Source organism: Drosophila nasuta, chromosome 3 (genome assembly GCF_023558535.2).
Source record: "Drosophila nasuta strain 15112-1781.00 chromosome 3, ASM2355853v1, whole genome shotgun sequence".
Classification (NCBI taxonomy): Eukaryota; Metazoa; Arthropoda; class Insecta; order Diptera; family Drosophilidae; genus Drosophila; species Drosophila nasuta.
Window position 1 is genome coordinate 35,349,133 of NC_083457.1, and position 12,747 is coordinate 35,361,879.

At 37.8% G+C, this 12,747-nt stretch overlaps 4 protein-coding genes across 5 annotated transcripts; all 4 read left to right on the forward strand.

Annotated features, from left to right (window-relative positions):
- The first annotated feature begins 122 nt into the window (after nucleotides 1-122).
- Nucleotides 123-8,101, forward strand: LOC132788197 (uncharacterized). Its single transcript, XM_060795529.1, has 10 exons — nucleotides 123-241; nucleotides 300-385; nucleotides 901-1,330; nucleotides 1,391-1,532; nucleotides 1,585-3,416; nucleotides 4,013-5,775; nucleotides 5,839-6,756; nucleotides 6,894-7,144; nucleotides 7,203-7,404; nucleotides 7,472-8,101. The coding sequence occupies exons 1-10, from the start codon at nucleotides 218-220 to the stop codon at nucleotides 7,731-7,733; spliced, it is 5,910 nt and encodes a 1,969-aa protein (XP_060651512.1). The 5' UTR covers nucleotides 123-217; the 3' UTR covers nucleotides 7,734-8,101.
- On the forward strand, nucleotides 8,101-9,190 carry LOC132789166 (angiopoietin-2-like). The gene is made up of 2 exons (XM_060796961.1): nucleotides 8,101-8,915; nucleotides 8,981-9,190. The coding sequence occupies exons 1-2, from the start codon at nucleotides 8,101-8,103 to the stop codon at nucleotides 9,111-9,113; spliced, it is 948 nt and encodes a 315-aa protein (XP_060652944.1). The 3' UTR covers nucleotides 9,114-9,190.
- Nucleotides 9,191-9,392: 202 nt separating this feature from the next.
- LOC132789710 (angiopoietin-related protein 2-like) lies at nucleotides 9,393-10,940 on the forward strand. Its single transcript, XM_060797924.1, has 3 exons — nucleotides 9,393-9,552; nucleotides 9,646-10,666; nucleotides 10,752-10,940. The coding sequence occupies exons 1-3, from the start codon at nucleotides 9,484-9,486 to the stop codon at nucleotides 10,757-10,759; spliced, it is 1,098 nt and encodes a 365-aa protein (XP_060653907.1). The 5' UTR covers nucleotides 9,393-9,483; the 3' UTR covers nucleotides 10,760-10,940.
- A 164-nt stretch (nucleotides 10,941-11,104) lies between these two features.
- On the forward strand, nucleotides 11,105-12,584 carry LOC132790786 (angiopoietin-related protein 2-like). 2 transcript variants are annotated; one of them, XR_009632829.1, is made up of 2 exons: nucleotides 11,105-12,270; nucleotides 12,379-12,584. XR_009632829.1 is itself a non-coding variant. In XM_060799478.1 (2 exons), exons 1-2 carry the CDS (start codon nucleotides 12,118-12,120, stop codon nucleotides 12,506-12,508), a joined length of 339 nt encoding a protein of 112 aa, XP_060655461.1. In that variant the 5' UTR covers nucleotides 11,105-12,117; the 3' UTR covers nucleotides 12,509-12,584. The 2 variants fall into 2 exon arrangements, 1 of the variants encoding a protein (XP_060655461.1); XM_060799478.1 differs by having other exon boundaries at nucleotides 11,105-12,326.
- Nucleotides 12,585-12,747: the final 163 nt, after the last annotated feature.

The following is a 12,747-nucleotide window of genomic DNA, read 5'->3' on the forward strand; positions in this document are numbered from 1 at the left end:
TGATTAAATTAAAATAACGTCTCAATATAGTCATATATATATTTATCGATATGTTCATAGATATCAATTAAATATACCATTATTTTGGTATATTTTTGCATTGCAATGTTGCATCTTTTTGAAAATTTAAACTCTGGTCACACTAACTCCAATGTTGGCGTCTATTTGGTTTCAAACTGAAAACTAAATGATTACAAATTAATTTGAGCAGACAAACATGAATAGAAAACCCCGCAGTTCGGTGAGTGCATAATTAAAAAAATTGCGATTGAAATTAAATAAAATATATTTGTTTATAGCTGAAACAAGCCGCGACGGACGAAAATGATCCTACCATAAAATCAGTGAATCGTCGCATCAGTTTCAGTGGCAAAAAGTTTGTACGGTAAGTAAGCCTATATATCAGAGGTACTCAACGCCTATACACTGCGTGCACTCTTGTTTTTGTAGATGCTCTGTGCTTATGGGTAGTGCGCCCATAAGCACCGTGCATATGGGCTTCGATTTGCATGCGAAACAAAAACAATTTTGCTTGTTTCTTCATTACATCTCTTTCCGTCGTCATGCTTCGCTGACCGCAATGTATTTTGTTTTGGTTTTTTCCTCGAACACCGTAAGTGTTATGTTAAATTTTTTGGCGGGTTAGAAATATGAGTGATGAATTGGAGAGCACTTTTTTCTGGATGTAAACACAAAATATAATCGTAATTTCTCTCAGTGCACAGCTGCGCCCCAACACAAAAGCGCCGCTACATATGTACATGTTTTCTTGAATCTGTGCACCCCTGGTATATATTATTATTTTAGTAAAGGAAGCAGTAAGGCCATGTCCCCAAACACAACATTCTAACATTCCCTACCTTCACAACATAATAATAAGTGTATCATTTTTTTTTTTAGCGAATTCGATACCACAGAGAAGCCCCGAGACTATGACAACTCATATGAAATCTCGGATCATACGAATGGCGACGACAGCCATGGCACTGGAGCAGCAGCAACCTCAACTCTGCTGCAGCTCACAGCGCGGCAAGGAGACAAGGAGAACGAGAAGATGACGAGCATCAGCATAAGAGAATCGATATCAACACAATACGATCAGCAACAACACAACGATTTCACGCTACAACTGCAGACGAGCGTCAACCTGACGCTAATGCCGCACGAATTGGCCAAAAATCGACGTCTAACCACTACGATGCCTATGGAGTTCGATAGCTTGTCGCTGTCGGATGTGGAACGCGAGAAGTTGCGTGAAAATAGCATGTATAGAGTGCCGTTAAGTGAGAAAACTATGGATTTAATGCCACAGAAAATGTTCATTGATGAGGTAAATTGAGATTATATGGTCGAAGATTTATTTGTCATTTACTAATTATTTGTATGACAGCTGGACTGCAAGCAATCGGCCAAGGGAGACACGATTTTAAATACCATCGATATGAGTTGTGTGGCCGACAAGGAAAATATTGTGCAACAAAAAACCGTGCTCTTTGAGGACAATAATATAACGTGTGATTTCAGTGATATTGGTAAGCAATTTTAATAAATAAGCAACTGCAGCTACATTTCTTACTTTTGCAGATCCCCAGCAAAGTGTAGCAGCTGCTGCGGTTGCTGTTAATGTTGCTGTAACCCCGAAGCATGAATCGTTTGCTATGGAAGATCGAGATTGTTTCAACTATTTGGCTGACGAATCCACATCGTCACCATTGATACCATTGGATGTGATTAACGAAAACAACATCAGCAGAAAACTCAACTTTCGGCAGCTTAATGATGCCTTAAACTCTGGTCGTATACAACTATTTCCCAATGGACCGAGAACACCAACAACAGATAAGATTGTGAAGCCACCACGCTTTTGGCATGGACTGGAACAGCAGCAGGATCAACAGGAATTGCCACTAAGAGATGCCATCAAACCGCGTGGCACGCTCAACTTTAGTGAAAGCATGATGGTATCGCCAGTATCGCAACAACCGAATAAACCTATGAAAAATCCTATAGATGATCCAGTTAGCGGCAAAAAGAAGGAAGATCAGTTTAAGCGCAACAATCGCTTTTCGCAGGCTGATGAATTTATGCTGGATAATACAAACTTTTTGCTCCACGCCAAAATGGGCGATGAAACACAGTCAAGAAATAGCTCCAAGAGTGCCTCGCGGCGAGAAACCACCTACGATAATACTGCCATGGAACTAGATGATCTTGAGAAACAAGAAGCAGCCGTTGTAGCTGCTCTCGAGAAAGTCACACGCCAACAAAAGTTGCAGCGTTGTGAGGCAATAGATGAGAGTGATATTCATACTAATCAAAGACTCAGTCGCACTATGCAGATGAATGAATCAATTGAAGTAGACCAAAATCAATCACAATTGGCGAAAGCCATAGGTACGGATACGTCTATTCAAGAGCCTGCAATACCAGTTGCGGAAAAGGAGTATGTAATACGCAGACAAACAATGCACTTTGCAGAAGCAATCGACGAAGATCAGCAGAGTCCTCCAAGGGATTCGCGTACAGCTGCGCGAAGACAAACAATGCACTTCGCTGAGGACATGGATGAAGAAATGCAAAGTGCGAAAAAGGAAAAAAAATTGCCAGTCAACAGACAATCGTTGTTGATGGCCGAATCTATTTATGTGGATGCAGAAAAGCCACATAAGGAAGCAAAGCCGCAGGCACAATTCAAAGTCCAATCGAATCGTCGCAGACAAACTATACACTTGGCAGAAGACATTGATGAAGACGTTAATTCGCAATCTTTAGCTCCTGCAATGCATCAGCCAACGAGTGGACGCAGACCAACAATGCATTTGGCTGAGCCAATTGAAGAGGATGTCGGAAAAGTGTCCAACGAGGTGGCTCCTACTGTTGTACAGGATTACAATATACGTAGACAGACGCTGCACTTCGCTGAAGCCATTGATCCACCAAGCCCATTAAAAAATGTACATGCAACTTCTAGAGCTAAAACGAATTCTCACAGACAAACGTTGTTAATGGCAGAGCCCATTGAAGAGGACAAGGTGAAACCGCCACAAAAAGATCCATTAATGGAACCTGCCAAAAAGCAACGCAAGCAATCTTTATGCTTTACGGAAGCTATTGATATAGATATGCCAAGTCCTATCATCGACACACAACCCAAATCTCAAGCTGCTCCACCAACACACAAATCAAATCAACGCAGAGAGACTTTGCTAATGTCAGAATCAATGGAAGAGGAGAAACAAAAGCCACAGCTAAAAGCTGCAGCATTGGAGTGTCTAAAAGAAAGAAAGCGACAAACATTGCACATGTCTGAACCCATGGAAGAAGAGCATAAATCAGTTGCATCTGCTAAAAAGGAATTACCAACTAAATATTTGCCGTCTCCACTTGAACACGCTCGGTGTCGACGCAGAGAGAGACATTGCTAATGTCAGAAGACATCGAAGAGGAGGAACAAAATCCACAACTCGAAACTGAAGCAGTGAAGTATCCAAAAGAAAGAAAGCGGCAAACATTACACATGTCTGAACCCATGGAAGAGGAGCCTATGAAAGTGCAGTCAGCTGCTTCTGCTAAAAAGCCTTTACCAACTAAATACCTGCCTTCTCCACTTGAACACGCATCAAGTCGACGAAGAGAGACATTGCTAATGGCAGAGGCCATTGAAGAGGAGGAGATGAACCCACAAATAGAAACTACAGCAGTAGAGCAGCCAAAAGAAAGAAGGCGACAAACATTGCACATTTCTGAACCCATGGAAGAGGAGCCAAACAGAGTACAGTCAATTTCTTCTTTTAGCCAACGTAAAGCAGATTTAACAAAGCAATTACCAACCAAATATCTGCCTTCTCCACTTGAACTCGCATCAAGTCGACGCAGAGAGACATTGTTAATGTCGGAAGCCATCGAAGAGGAGGAACTTAACCCCCCCAACTTCCGACTGCTGAAATGGAACATCAGTCGAACAGACGGCAAACATTGCTCTTAGCGGAGCCCATCGAAGAAGATCTAATGAAATCAGAAACGATCACACAGAAGGAATATCAAACCAGTCAACGCAAAACCGATTACAGAAAGCATTTACCAAATAAACATCTGCCTTCTCCACTCGAACACGCATCAAGTAGACGCAGGGGAAACATTGTTGATGGCTGAACCCATCGAGGAAGAAGCAATGCAACCAGCAGCTGATAATGGAGAACAGTCAAAAAGCAGACGCAGGCAAACATTGCATCTGTCCGAACCTATTGAAGAGGAGCCAATGCAATTAAAGCCATTAACTGCTGGACACCGAGCCAAGCCTTTATATGTTGGGAAAGCAAGTGAGGAATATATTTCAGTTGCTCCAAGTACGCATAAGATTGAGCAACCGTTCAAGCCAAACAGACAAACAATGCACTTGGCTGAGCCCATCATAGAAGACTTGCCAAATATATCAAGTGATCCTGGAGAAAAGCCCGCTTCCTTTGCTGTACAGACTCACAGCATTCGCAAACAGACGCTGCACTTTGAGGAGGAAATGCAAGAAGCAGGAACTAATGCAATGAATGAAATTAACAATAGAAACAGGCAAACAATGCACTTAGCTGAACCCATAGAAGTCGACTTGCTTATTATACCAAATGATCCTAAAGCAAAGTTGGCTCCTCCTGCTGTGAAGCCACATGGTATTCGCAGACAGATACTCCACTTTGAGGAGGAAATTGTAGAAGACATTCAGCCCATACAACGCGAAATGATAAATGAGGGAGTTTCTTCAATGGAAGAAGAGAGCAACAAACGCACACAAACGATACATATGGCAGAGCCAATGGAAGAGGAAGCAGTCAATGTACCAATTCATCTTAAAGCAAAATGTGCTTCTTTTGCTCTGCAGATGCAAAGAATTCATAGACAGACACTGCACTTTGAGGAGGAAATGGAAGAAGACATTCAACCCCTTCAGCGTGAAATGCATTCAAGTGTAGGAGGTGGTTCACTAGAACAAAAAAGCAATAAACATAGACAAACACTACACATGGCTGAACCCATCGAAGAGGACTCTTTCAGTGGAAACATTAAACAAGCGGCTGCTCCTATAGATTCTCGCCAGGAGAAGCGCCCAACGCTGCATTTGAGGGAAGTAATTAAAAAGGAGCCGACCTCGAAAAGCAATCAACGACAAACTCTAGCTATCGATGACAGTTGCATTAAAATAGTCCCCACATATCCAGCATTGCTAAAGCCTCACCAGACATTATGTACGTCCGTAGATATGAATGAAGATGACATGCCAGCAACTACACCGCCTGAGCCAAGTAGCATCCAACCAAGAATGACGTTTCTTGAGAATATGGATTTGGAATTTCTCAGCCCAGTTGCAGACAAGGCCGGTTGCGATTCTCCCTCAGATTCGGCCGAACGGCTTGCTCAAATGAATGCCAAGATGCGTAAAACTTTGGTGAATCCCAACAATGATAAAACAGAAAGCAGAAAAGTGACTATGGAAACCCCCAAAAACAAGAAAATTATGCAACGAAGCGTTTTCCCCATCACACCTGGTCATTCAATTATCGAATACTTAGACTTGGAGGAGATGTGTAATATCGACAACTCCGAAGTAGCAACGACAAATGCTGCATCGAAACAGTCTGTGAACATGGAAGTGGATAAATCCATCTTTGGTACGCCATTGGCATCCTTTAACGTCAAACGATTGCCTACTCATTTGACTCCAAATCTGCCACAACCAAAGAAACGCAATACACAATACTCTGAAATACAAAACGATTCAAACAAGTCAGTCAAGTTGATATTCAAATTAAATTAATTCACTAATTCGAATATTTATTTATTTTACAGCTCTCAACTTCAGTTGGATATAACAGTTAAAGAAACAGATACACATCTTTCAACTAGCAAGAACAAATCACATATTCCTGTGCTTCGCAAATCCTTGAACTCGCCATATTCAGAAACCGAACAGATAGATGGCACTGTTCAAATGGTTAGAGCGCAAATGATACGCCAAACACGTAGCCTTTTCGGTGTAGAGACCTTGCGACCCATGGAACAAAATTTAAAAGAACGAACAATAGCAACTTATGAGGACAACCCGATTACCATATCCGATGTGTCAAGTCATTTTGCAGCACAAAAGGAACTGGCCAAGCAGGATGCAAAGAACACTTCGAGCACCAGCGGCAGCTCCAACGAGAATAGCAATAAAAGCTATGGAAGATCGCACAAAAAGTTTCTCAATCTCAGCGGTGATACGGAAATCTTTGACGCCGCTGAAGTTATTGACTTGTCGCTCGAAGACAATGAAATTGAAAAGACGCGGCTGAGTTTGGTGTCAACCTTGATAGACGAGGAGGAAGCCAGCTTTGTTGATGGCGTTGGTATCGAACTCAAGGCGGGCCCTGAACTTATAACTGAGCCTGAGGCATGCCTCGAGCGAGTAAATCCACCAGCGGCAGCTGGGTCTGTGGATGCGTGCAAGAAATGCACACATTGCAGACGATCCTTAAGTGGAACGCTGGAAAATGAAACAGATGAAACATTTGAGTTACCAAATTGGAATGCGCTTGAGCTGGGACTTGAGCGATTGAAGCGTTTGCGACAACATCCAACGCTTGATGATGTCGAAAGATATTTTGAACTCAAGGATATGGAACGGTATTCCAGCGTTAGTGATACTCTCAGCGAATCATCCAATGAGGATACAGATCGCATAACACTACAAGATTTGCTTGCTAATTTCAAGCGCAAATTTGAGGAGTAAGTTGATCTCTGTTTCATTATCTTCTTGTTTGTCGCACGTGTTATGCTAAGCTTCCAGTTATCTTTTTTATTATCGAATACTATCCTTCAGTCTTACCCTATTCCTACTAATTGAGCCAATATTTTATTTGTAGAATGTCGAAAAACTTGCCCGAACCTGTTATAGTTGGGTCTTATGACAAACGATTGAAGACCGCACTGCAAGAACAACAACCTCGTTGGATTTTCGATTCTGAACTCCAATGCGATCGTCAATATATCGTCACGCATAAAACAATTAGTACATTTCGCTTGGTTATCAACTATGAACCGCTGGATATTATGGAAACTGAGATAAAAGTGCGCAACATAAAAGCCACGACATTTTACACCATTATTCCAAAGTGTAAGCATTAATGTTTGTAGCTCAGAAAACTTATTAAAATTATTCTTACTTCATACAGCCCAATGGGGAGTACTTTCGCATCTGATGGACTTTCAATTAAGGCTTGCACTGCCATTGAATCTCATGATACTTTTAGATGGCAATAAAGTGGATGATGTCGTGAAATTTCTAAAACACATCGATAGTATTTGCGTGAAGACCAAAAAGTTATGCAATGATCTGCGCTTGTTATTAATATCAAAACAGGCCCTGCTCATAAGGTAAGAGATTTATTGCTCTTTATTATTTTTATAACTAATTCACGAAATTCTTTTCTCATTCGTTAAGGCAACCCAATCGCACTGTAGTCAGAAAAACTATTCGAAAAATGACTCGAAGAAAGGATGAGGCACACTCTCGCTATGAGAAAACAAATTTTATCATTGAAATCACTAATGTGGAGAAGTTATCATTTGAAAATATTCTTGAGCCGCCGCTGTATCATTTCGATGAAAAAATTCAGTTCCTACCAAAGGGCATTGCTTTTCTGGATACATTCCTTGAACATCCGGAACAATATCTTAAGCCAATAACTCAACCAACTAACTAAATTCACTTCATTTATCTATCTATCTAATTTATTCGTATGTACTAAGTGACATCAGCTCACTAAAATGTACGTAATAAGAGCGATAAAACTTTCAATCGATAAGGCTAAGAATAGTCACATAAGATTAATTGTGGAGAATAATCATGTACGTCATTAAACTATGTAATCGGCAATTATCTACAAGTTGCATATACAGACATCTTATCAGTTCACAATACTGATATTTGTACTTTAAGTTATCAGTTTAGTTGCTATTGAAACGTTGGAAGTGCTTGCACGATTGAAAGAGCTCTTTAATTAACTAAAGTAATATCTACAACAAATATTCTGTTAAGTTTATGAATAAAAAAGCCAGTTTTTGAAGGAAATGACAACTATTTTCAACGGAAATTTAAAAGAGGGAGATGATTTTGAAACGTCTTCGATAAAAAACAAAATGGATAAATTGGAAGAGGTAATATCAACCTGTGACGATCAAATCTCGGCAAATGAAGCATCCATCAAGGAGAAGGATAACCAAATTGCTATTTTGGAATCGAAAATTAAATCCAATGACATTCAATTAAAGGAGAATATCGCGTTAATTGAAGAAAGCAAATCGCAAATTGGATCACAAGAGTCGACAATAAGAAGACTGGAGCAGACAATTGCAGATTTAAATTTAAAATTGAAGCAAAGAGAAATCAAAAAACAATTGACACAAAGTGAAAAGGTTATTCGTATTTATATACCTTATGGAACGACGGCTAGACTAATGCAAGTACCTGGCATTGAACCATTTGAGCCAACTCTGGATGATAAGATTGCTGGCAATGGCTGGATTGTCATTCAGCGTCGATTTGATGGCAGCGTCGACTTCGATAGAGACTTGGCCACTTATCACAAAGGCTTCGGCGATCCCCACGGCGAGTTCTGGCTAGGACTGGAGAGGATGCATCGAATTACAGTTCATCAACGGCATGAACTCTATATTCATATTGTCGATTATGAGAATGAGACACACTATGCACGTTACGACAAGTTTTTAATTGGTTCCAAAGACGAGGAATATCAATTAAAGTCACTCGGTATTTATTTCGGAGATGCAGGCGATATGATGCGAATGAGCGAAAAAGTAAATTTCTGGGTTTGCCCAAAATATAAGAATGGATGGTGGGACTTGAAAAAATCAAATCCAAATTGGTAAGACCATAAATAATGATAATTCTTTAAACCAGAATGACATATTTATTTTTTTAATTTTGCAGCAATCTTAATGGAAAATATTCTAATACCCAAGTTAATGATTGGCATTATCTATATTGGGGACTGGGCAAATGGGGAAAGGGGCGAAATCATATTAAATCTGTTCAAATGTTGATAAGACCAAAAAATGATTGATTTCTGTAAAACAAATTGTTTGTTAAACATTTTCAAATTAAATATAAATTAATAAAGTTTGTCGAATACAAACATGACCCATCAAATTTAGTTCCTCTACAATTTGTAAAGACAAAAACGGTTTGAATCTGAAAACCATTACGATATATGTACATACATATGTATGTAATTATAGAAGATCCTTTGCATGTCGATTTAGTAAGTCGATAAATCGGAGATTAAACATATCGATACCATATCAGCTGTTCACCCTTGTCATGGAGCCAATATTTAATATTAATGTATTGTTTGTGGAACGCGCAGATCTGTCTTGTTTTTTTCTGTTCTGTTTAATCGAAGTGTATTCAACTCATAAAAAAAAAACAACAAAATGGATGCTAAGAAATTAAACATTCTATTCGATGAAAATATGGAGGAAACATACCCAGATAATTATTCTGTTAGTGAATTTACACTTAAATTTTCTCTCCTTTACATACATACATATGTACATACATGTGCTGAATCAATGACTTACATACATATTTTCCAGAACTATTCAGGGGAATCAAATTGCGAACTTGTCTGCTCGAGGGCGGTGAAGGAATTGCTCGAGCATTCTGTAGAAGTCGAAGTTTTCACCAAGATTTTTCAAATTAAGGACGAACAAATAAAGAATGCGAATGATAAGATAACAGAGCTTCAGAAAAAAATATGTTTTTACGAGGAACGGATAAACATTTGCAACCAGAAAATTAAAGAGAAGGACGAATTATTAACCTCATTGTCGGCAGGTTCAACGTCAATTAAAAATACAATCGATAATTTAATGGATTTGCTAAAGAAAAATCAGCAAAACAATTATGAAACTGATGAACATAAGGTTCCAATTGATTATTTAAATGATGAGGACATTTCCGAAATCGAAAACATATCTCAAAAAGAGACTAGTACAGAACTCAATAAACTGTCTACTAATAAGATCAATAAACCAACTAAATCCACCATCAACAAATTAGAGGAAACAATTAAAAATTTATCTGACAAAGTCATTGAGAAAGACGAAAAATTGTCGGATTTAATTAAAAAGCTTGACGATTTTGAAAATGGTTTACGAATTTGCATTCCGTATGGCACAGCGAATGCATTAATGTTCATTCCACATACACCACCTTTTAAAGTTAATGTGGAAGAATTTGGTAAACTTGGTTATATTATTATTCAAAATCGGACCAACGAAACATATAGCTTTAAAAGAAGTTTACAAGAATACTGCGAAGGATTTGGTAAATCTCGCGACGATTTTTGGATTGGATTGGAAACAATTCACAAAATAACAAACTATCAACCACATGTTCTTAGAATTCAATTATGGGACTATAGCGAAGAACAATATTTTGCTGAATATGACAACTTTGTTGTTGGCGGGAAAGATGAAAACTACAAGCTAAAGTCATTGGGTGATTACAAAGGAAATGCCGGCGATATGATGCGTTTTAATGAAAATAAGGAATTCCAGGTGTGCCCCAAATTAGGGGGGGGTGGTGGAGCCAAGAGGTTGAAGCTTCAAATTGGTAGGTTGCGGTCTATTTTAAATATTATTAGATATATTTTACATATAAATTAATTTCAATTTTTGTTTTTTTTTTTAATTTACAGCAATTTAAACGGGGAACTGTCTGATAAAGCAATAACCAATAAGTTTGATTTCATTTATTGGGGACTGATGAATTGGGGAAAATCGTGCCACAATATTGCTTATGTTCAAATCGGAATAACTCCTAAAGCCGCTTACCTTAAAAAAGAACTTACAACTATAAAATCTAATCGCTGAATTGGTAAAAGAAATGTTAGTGTTCTATTTTTTTAATTTTTAAGTTTTGAATAATGCCACATTTTTAAATAAAGCAAGATAATCGAATATTCGATCGATGGTACAATATCGATAACAAAGTTGTATTTGATCGGTGTTAAAAATTTCGATAATCAATCAGCTGTTTATTGTCCTATCACGTACGCAAGAAGCCAGTTGTGTAGTTTTGTTAATTTTCTTTGACTGGCGTGATAATGGATCCTAAGAAACTGAACATTGTATTAGATGAAAATGCTATGGAACATTCATCGGATAACTTTTCTGTTAGTATACGGCGTATTATGGGTGTACATTGAATTAATGAAATATTCATATTTTTTAGTTTAATTTGGGGGAATTCCCGAAATTATACCCCATGCGAAGTTGTCTGCGCTAGGAAAGTAAAAGAATTTTTCGAAAATTCAATTGTTACACGAAATGAATTCGAAGAATTTACTAAAATTCTTCAAATAAAGGACGATCAAATAAAGAATGCGGAAGATAAAGTAACTGAGCTTGAAATAAAATTATCAGTCTATAAGGAGCGGATAAATATTTACAACCAAAAAAATGAAAGATAAGGATGATTTGATAGCCGTATTATCTCATGAATCGTCTTCAATTAAAACTAAATTTGACAAATTAATGGAAATTCTTATTGCTAATAATCAAACGTTCACAAATAATGATGAAATTGTCGAATCTACTGACAATATCGTACACGAAGAAGGCAACATTTCTCCATTAGAAATTACTGAAGAACTAAATGACTTAACAATTAATGACATCAATGATCCATTGAAACCCACCACTAAAAAACTAGAGGAGACTATTGCTTTTCTAACTGCCAAACTAACTGAAAAAGACGGGAAACTTTTAGAATTATCCGAAAAGCTTTTGAAATGGGAAGGCCGCCTACGAATTGCAATTCCATATGGAACTTCAAGACAAATTCTACATATTCCAAACACAGCTCCCCTTGAAGTTGTAGTGGAGCCTTTTAAAGGACGAGGAGCCATCATTATTAAAAATAGGTTAAATGGAAAATTCAGTTTTGATAGAGACTTGAAAGACTATTATGAAGGATTTGGCGACATTTTCAGTAATTTTTGGATTGGATTGGAATACATTCATAGAATAACGTCAAATTAAAGGCATGTTCTTAGAATTGATATGTTCGATTGGATTGCGGAAAAAAAATATTTCGCTGAGTATGACAACTTCACTGTTGCTGGTAAAGAAGAAAATTACAAGCTAAAATCACTGGGCAAATACACTGGAAATGCAGATGACATGATGCGTTTCAGTGAAAATCAGGAATTTCAGGTTTGTTCCATACTTAAAAGAGGCTGGTGGGACGTAAAAAATGCTGTGCAGCACTGGTAAGTCCCAGTCTATTTACATTATTCTTATATATTTTATTTTTTTCTGCAGTAATTTAAACGGAAAAACTTCGAGTGACATCAAAGAGAATGACTTTGAATACATTTACTGGGGGCTTAAGGATTGGGGAAATACATGTCAAAACGTCTCCGGAGTCAAAATGGTAATATTTCCCAAATAATTATAGATGAATTAATCATAACTGAGTATTTTAACTGATGTCTTTATTCATATGTATATAATCTATACCAAAATTAACCAATATTTGAATAAAATAAATTTATACGAAAATAATTATTTTTTTCTTTAATAAACCACAGGTCGTCTTTGTTTAGTTTTTAGTTTTTGGTAATTTTGGTAGTAACGGTAGAAATTGCATATCGATTAAGGCAAAACATTTGCCTAGTTTGCTATCGAATA

What these genes read in the sequence shown, in the direction of transcription:
- LOC132788197 (XM_060795529.1), top strand. Translation starts at nt 218, where the DNA reads ATGAATAGAAAACCCCGCAGTTCG. An exon ending in GTGTGATTTCAGTGATATTG is followed by an intron (nt 1,533 to 1,584) that starts GTAAGCAATTTT and finishes TTACTTTTGCAG; the next exon opens with ATCCCCAGCAAAGTGTAGCA. An exon ending in AAACAGGCCCTGCTCATAAG is followed by an intron (nt 7,405 to 7,471) that starts GTAAGAGATTTA and finishes TCATTCGTTAAG; the next exon opens with GCAACCCAATCGCACTGTAG.
- LOC132789166 (XM_060796961.1), top strand. Translation starts at nt 8,101, where the DNA reads ATGACAACTATTTTCAACGGAAATTTAAAAGAGGGAGATGATTTTGAA. An exon ending in AAAAAATCAAATCCAAATTG is followed by an intron (nt 8,916 to 8,980) that starts GTAAGACCATAA and finishes TTAATTTTGCAG; the next exon opens with CAATCTTAATGGAAAATATT.
- LOC132789710 (XM_060797924.1), top strand. Translation starts at nt 9,484, where the DNA reads ATGGATGCTAAGAAATTAAACATTCTATTCGATGAAAATATGGAGGAA. An exon ending in CATACCCAGATAATTATTCT is followed by an intron (nt 9,553 to 9,645) that starts GTTAGTGAATTT and finishes CATATTTTCCAG; the next exon opens with AACTATTCAGGGGAATCAAA.
- LOC132790786 (XM_060799478.1), top strand. Translation starts at nt 12,118, where the DNA reads ATGTTCGATTGGATTGCGGAAAAAAAATATTTCGCTGAGTATGACAAC. An exon ending in AAAAATGCTGTGCAGCACTG is followed by an intron (nt 12,327 to 12,378) that starts GTAAGTCCCAGT and finishes TTTTTTCTGCAG; the next exon opens with TAATTTAAACGGAAAAACTT.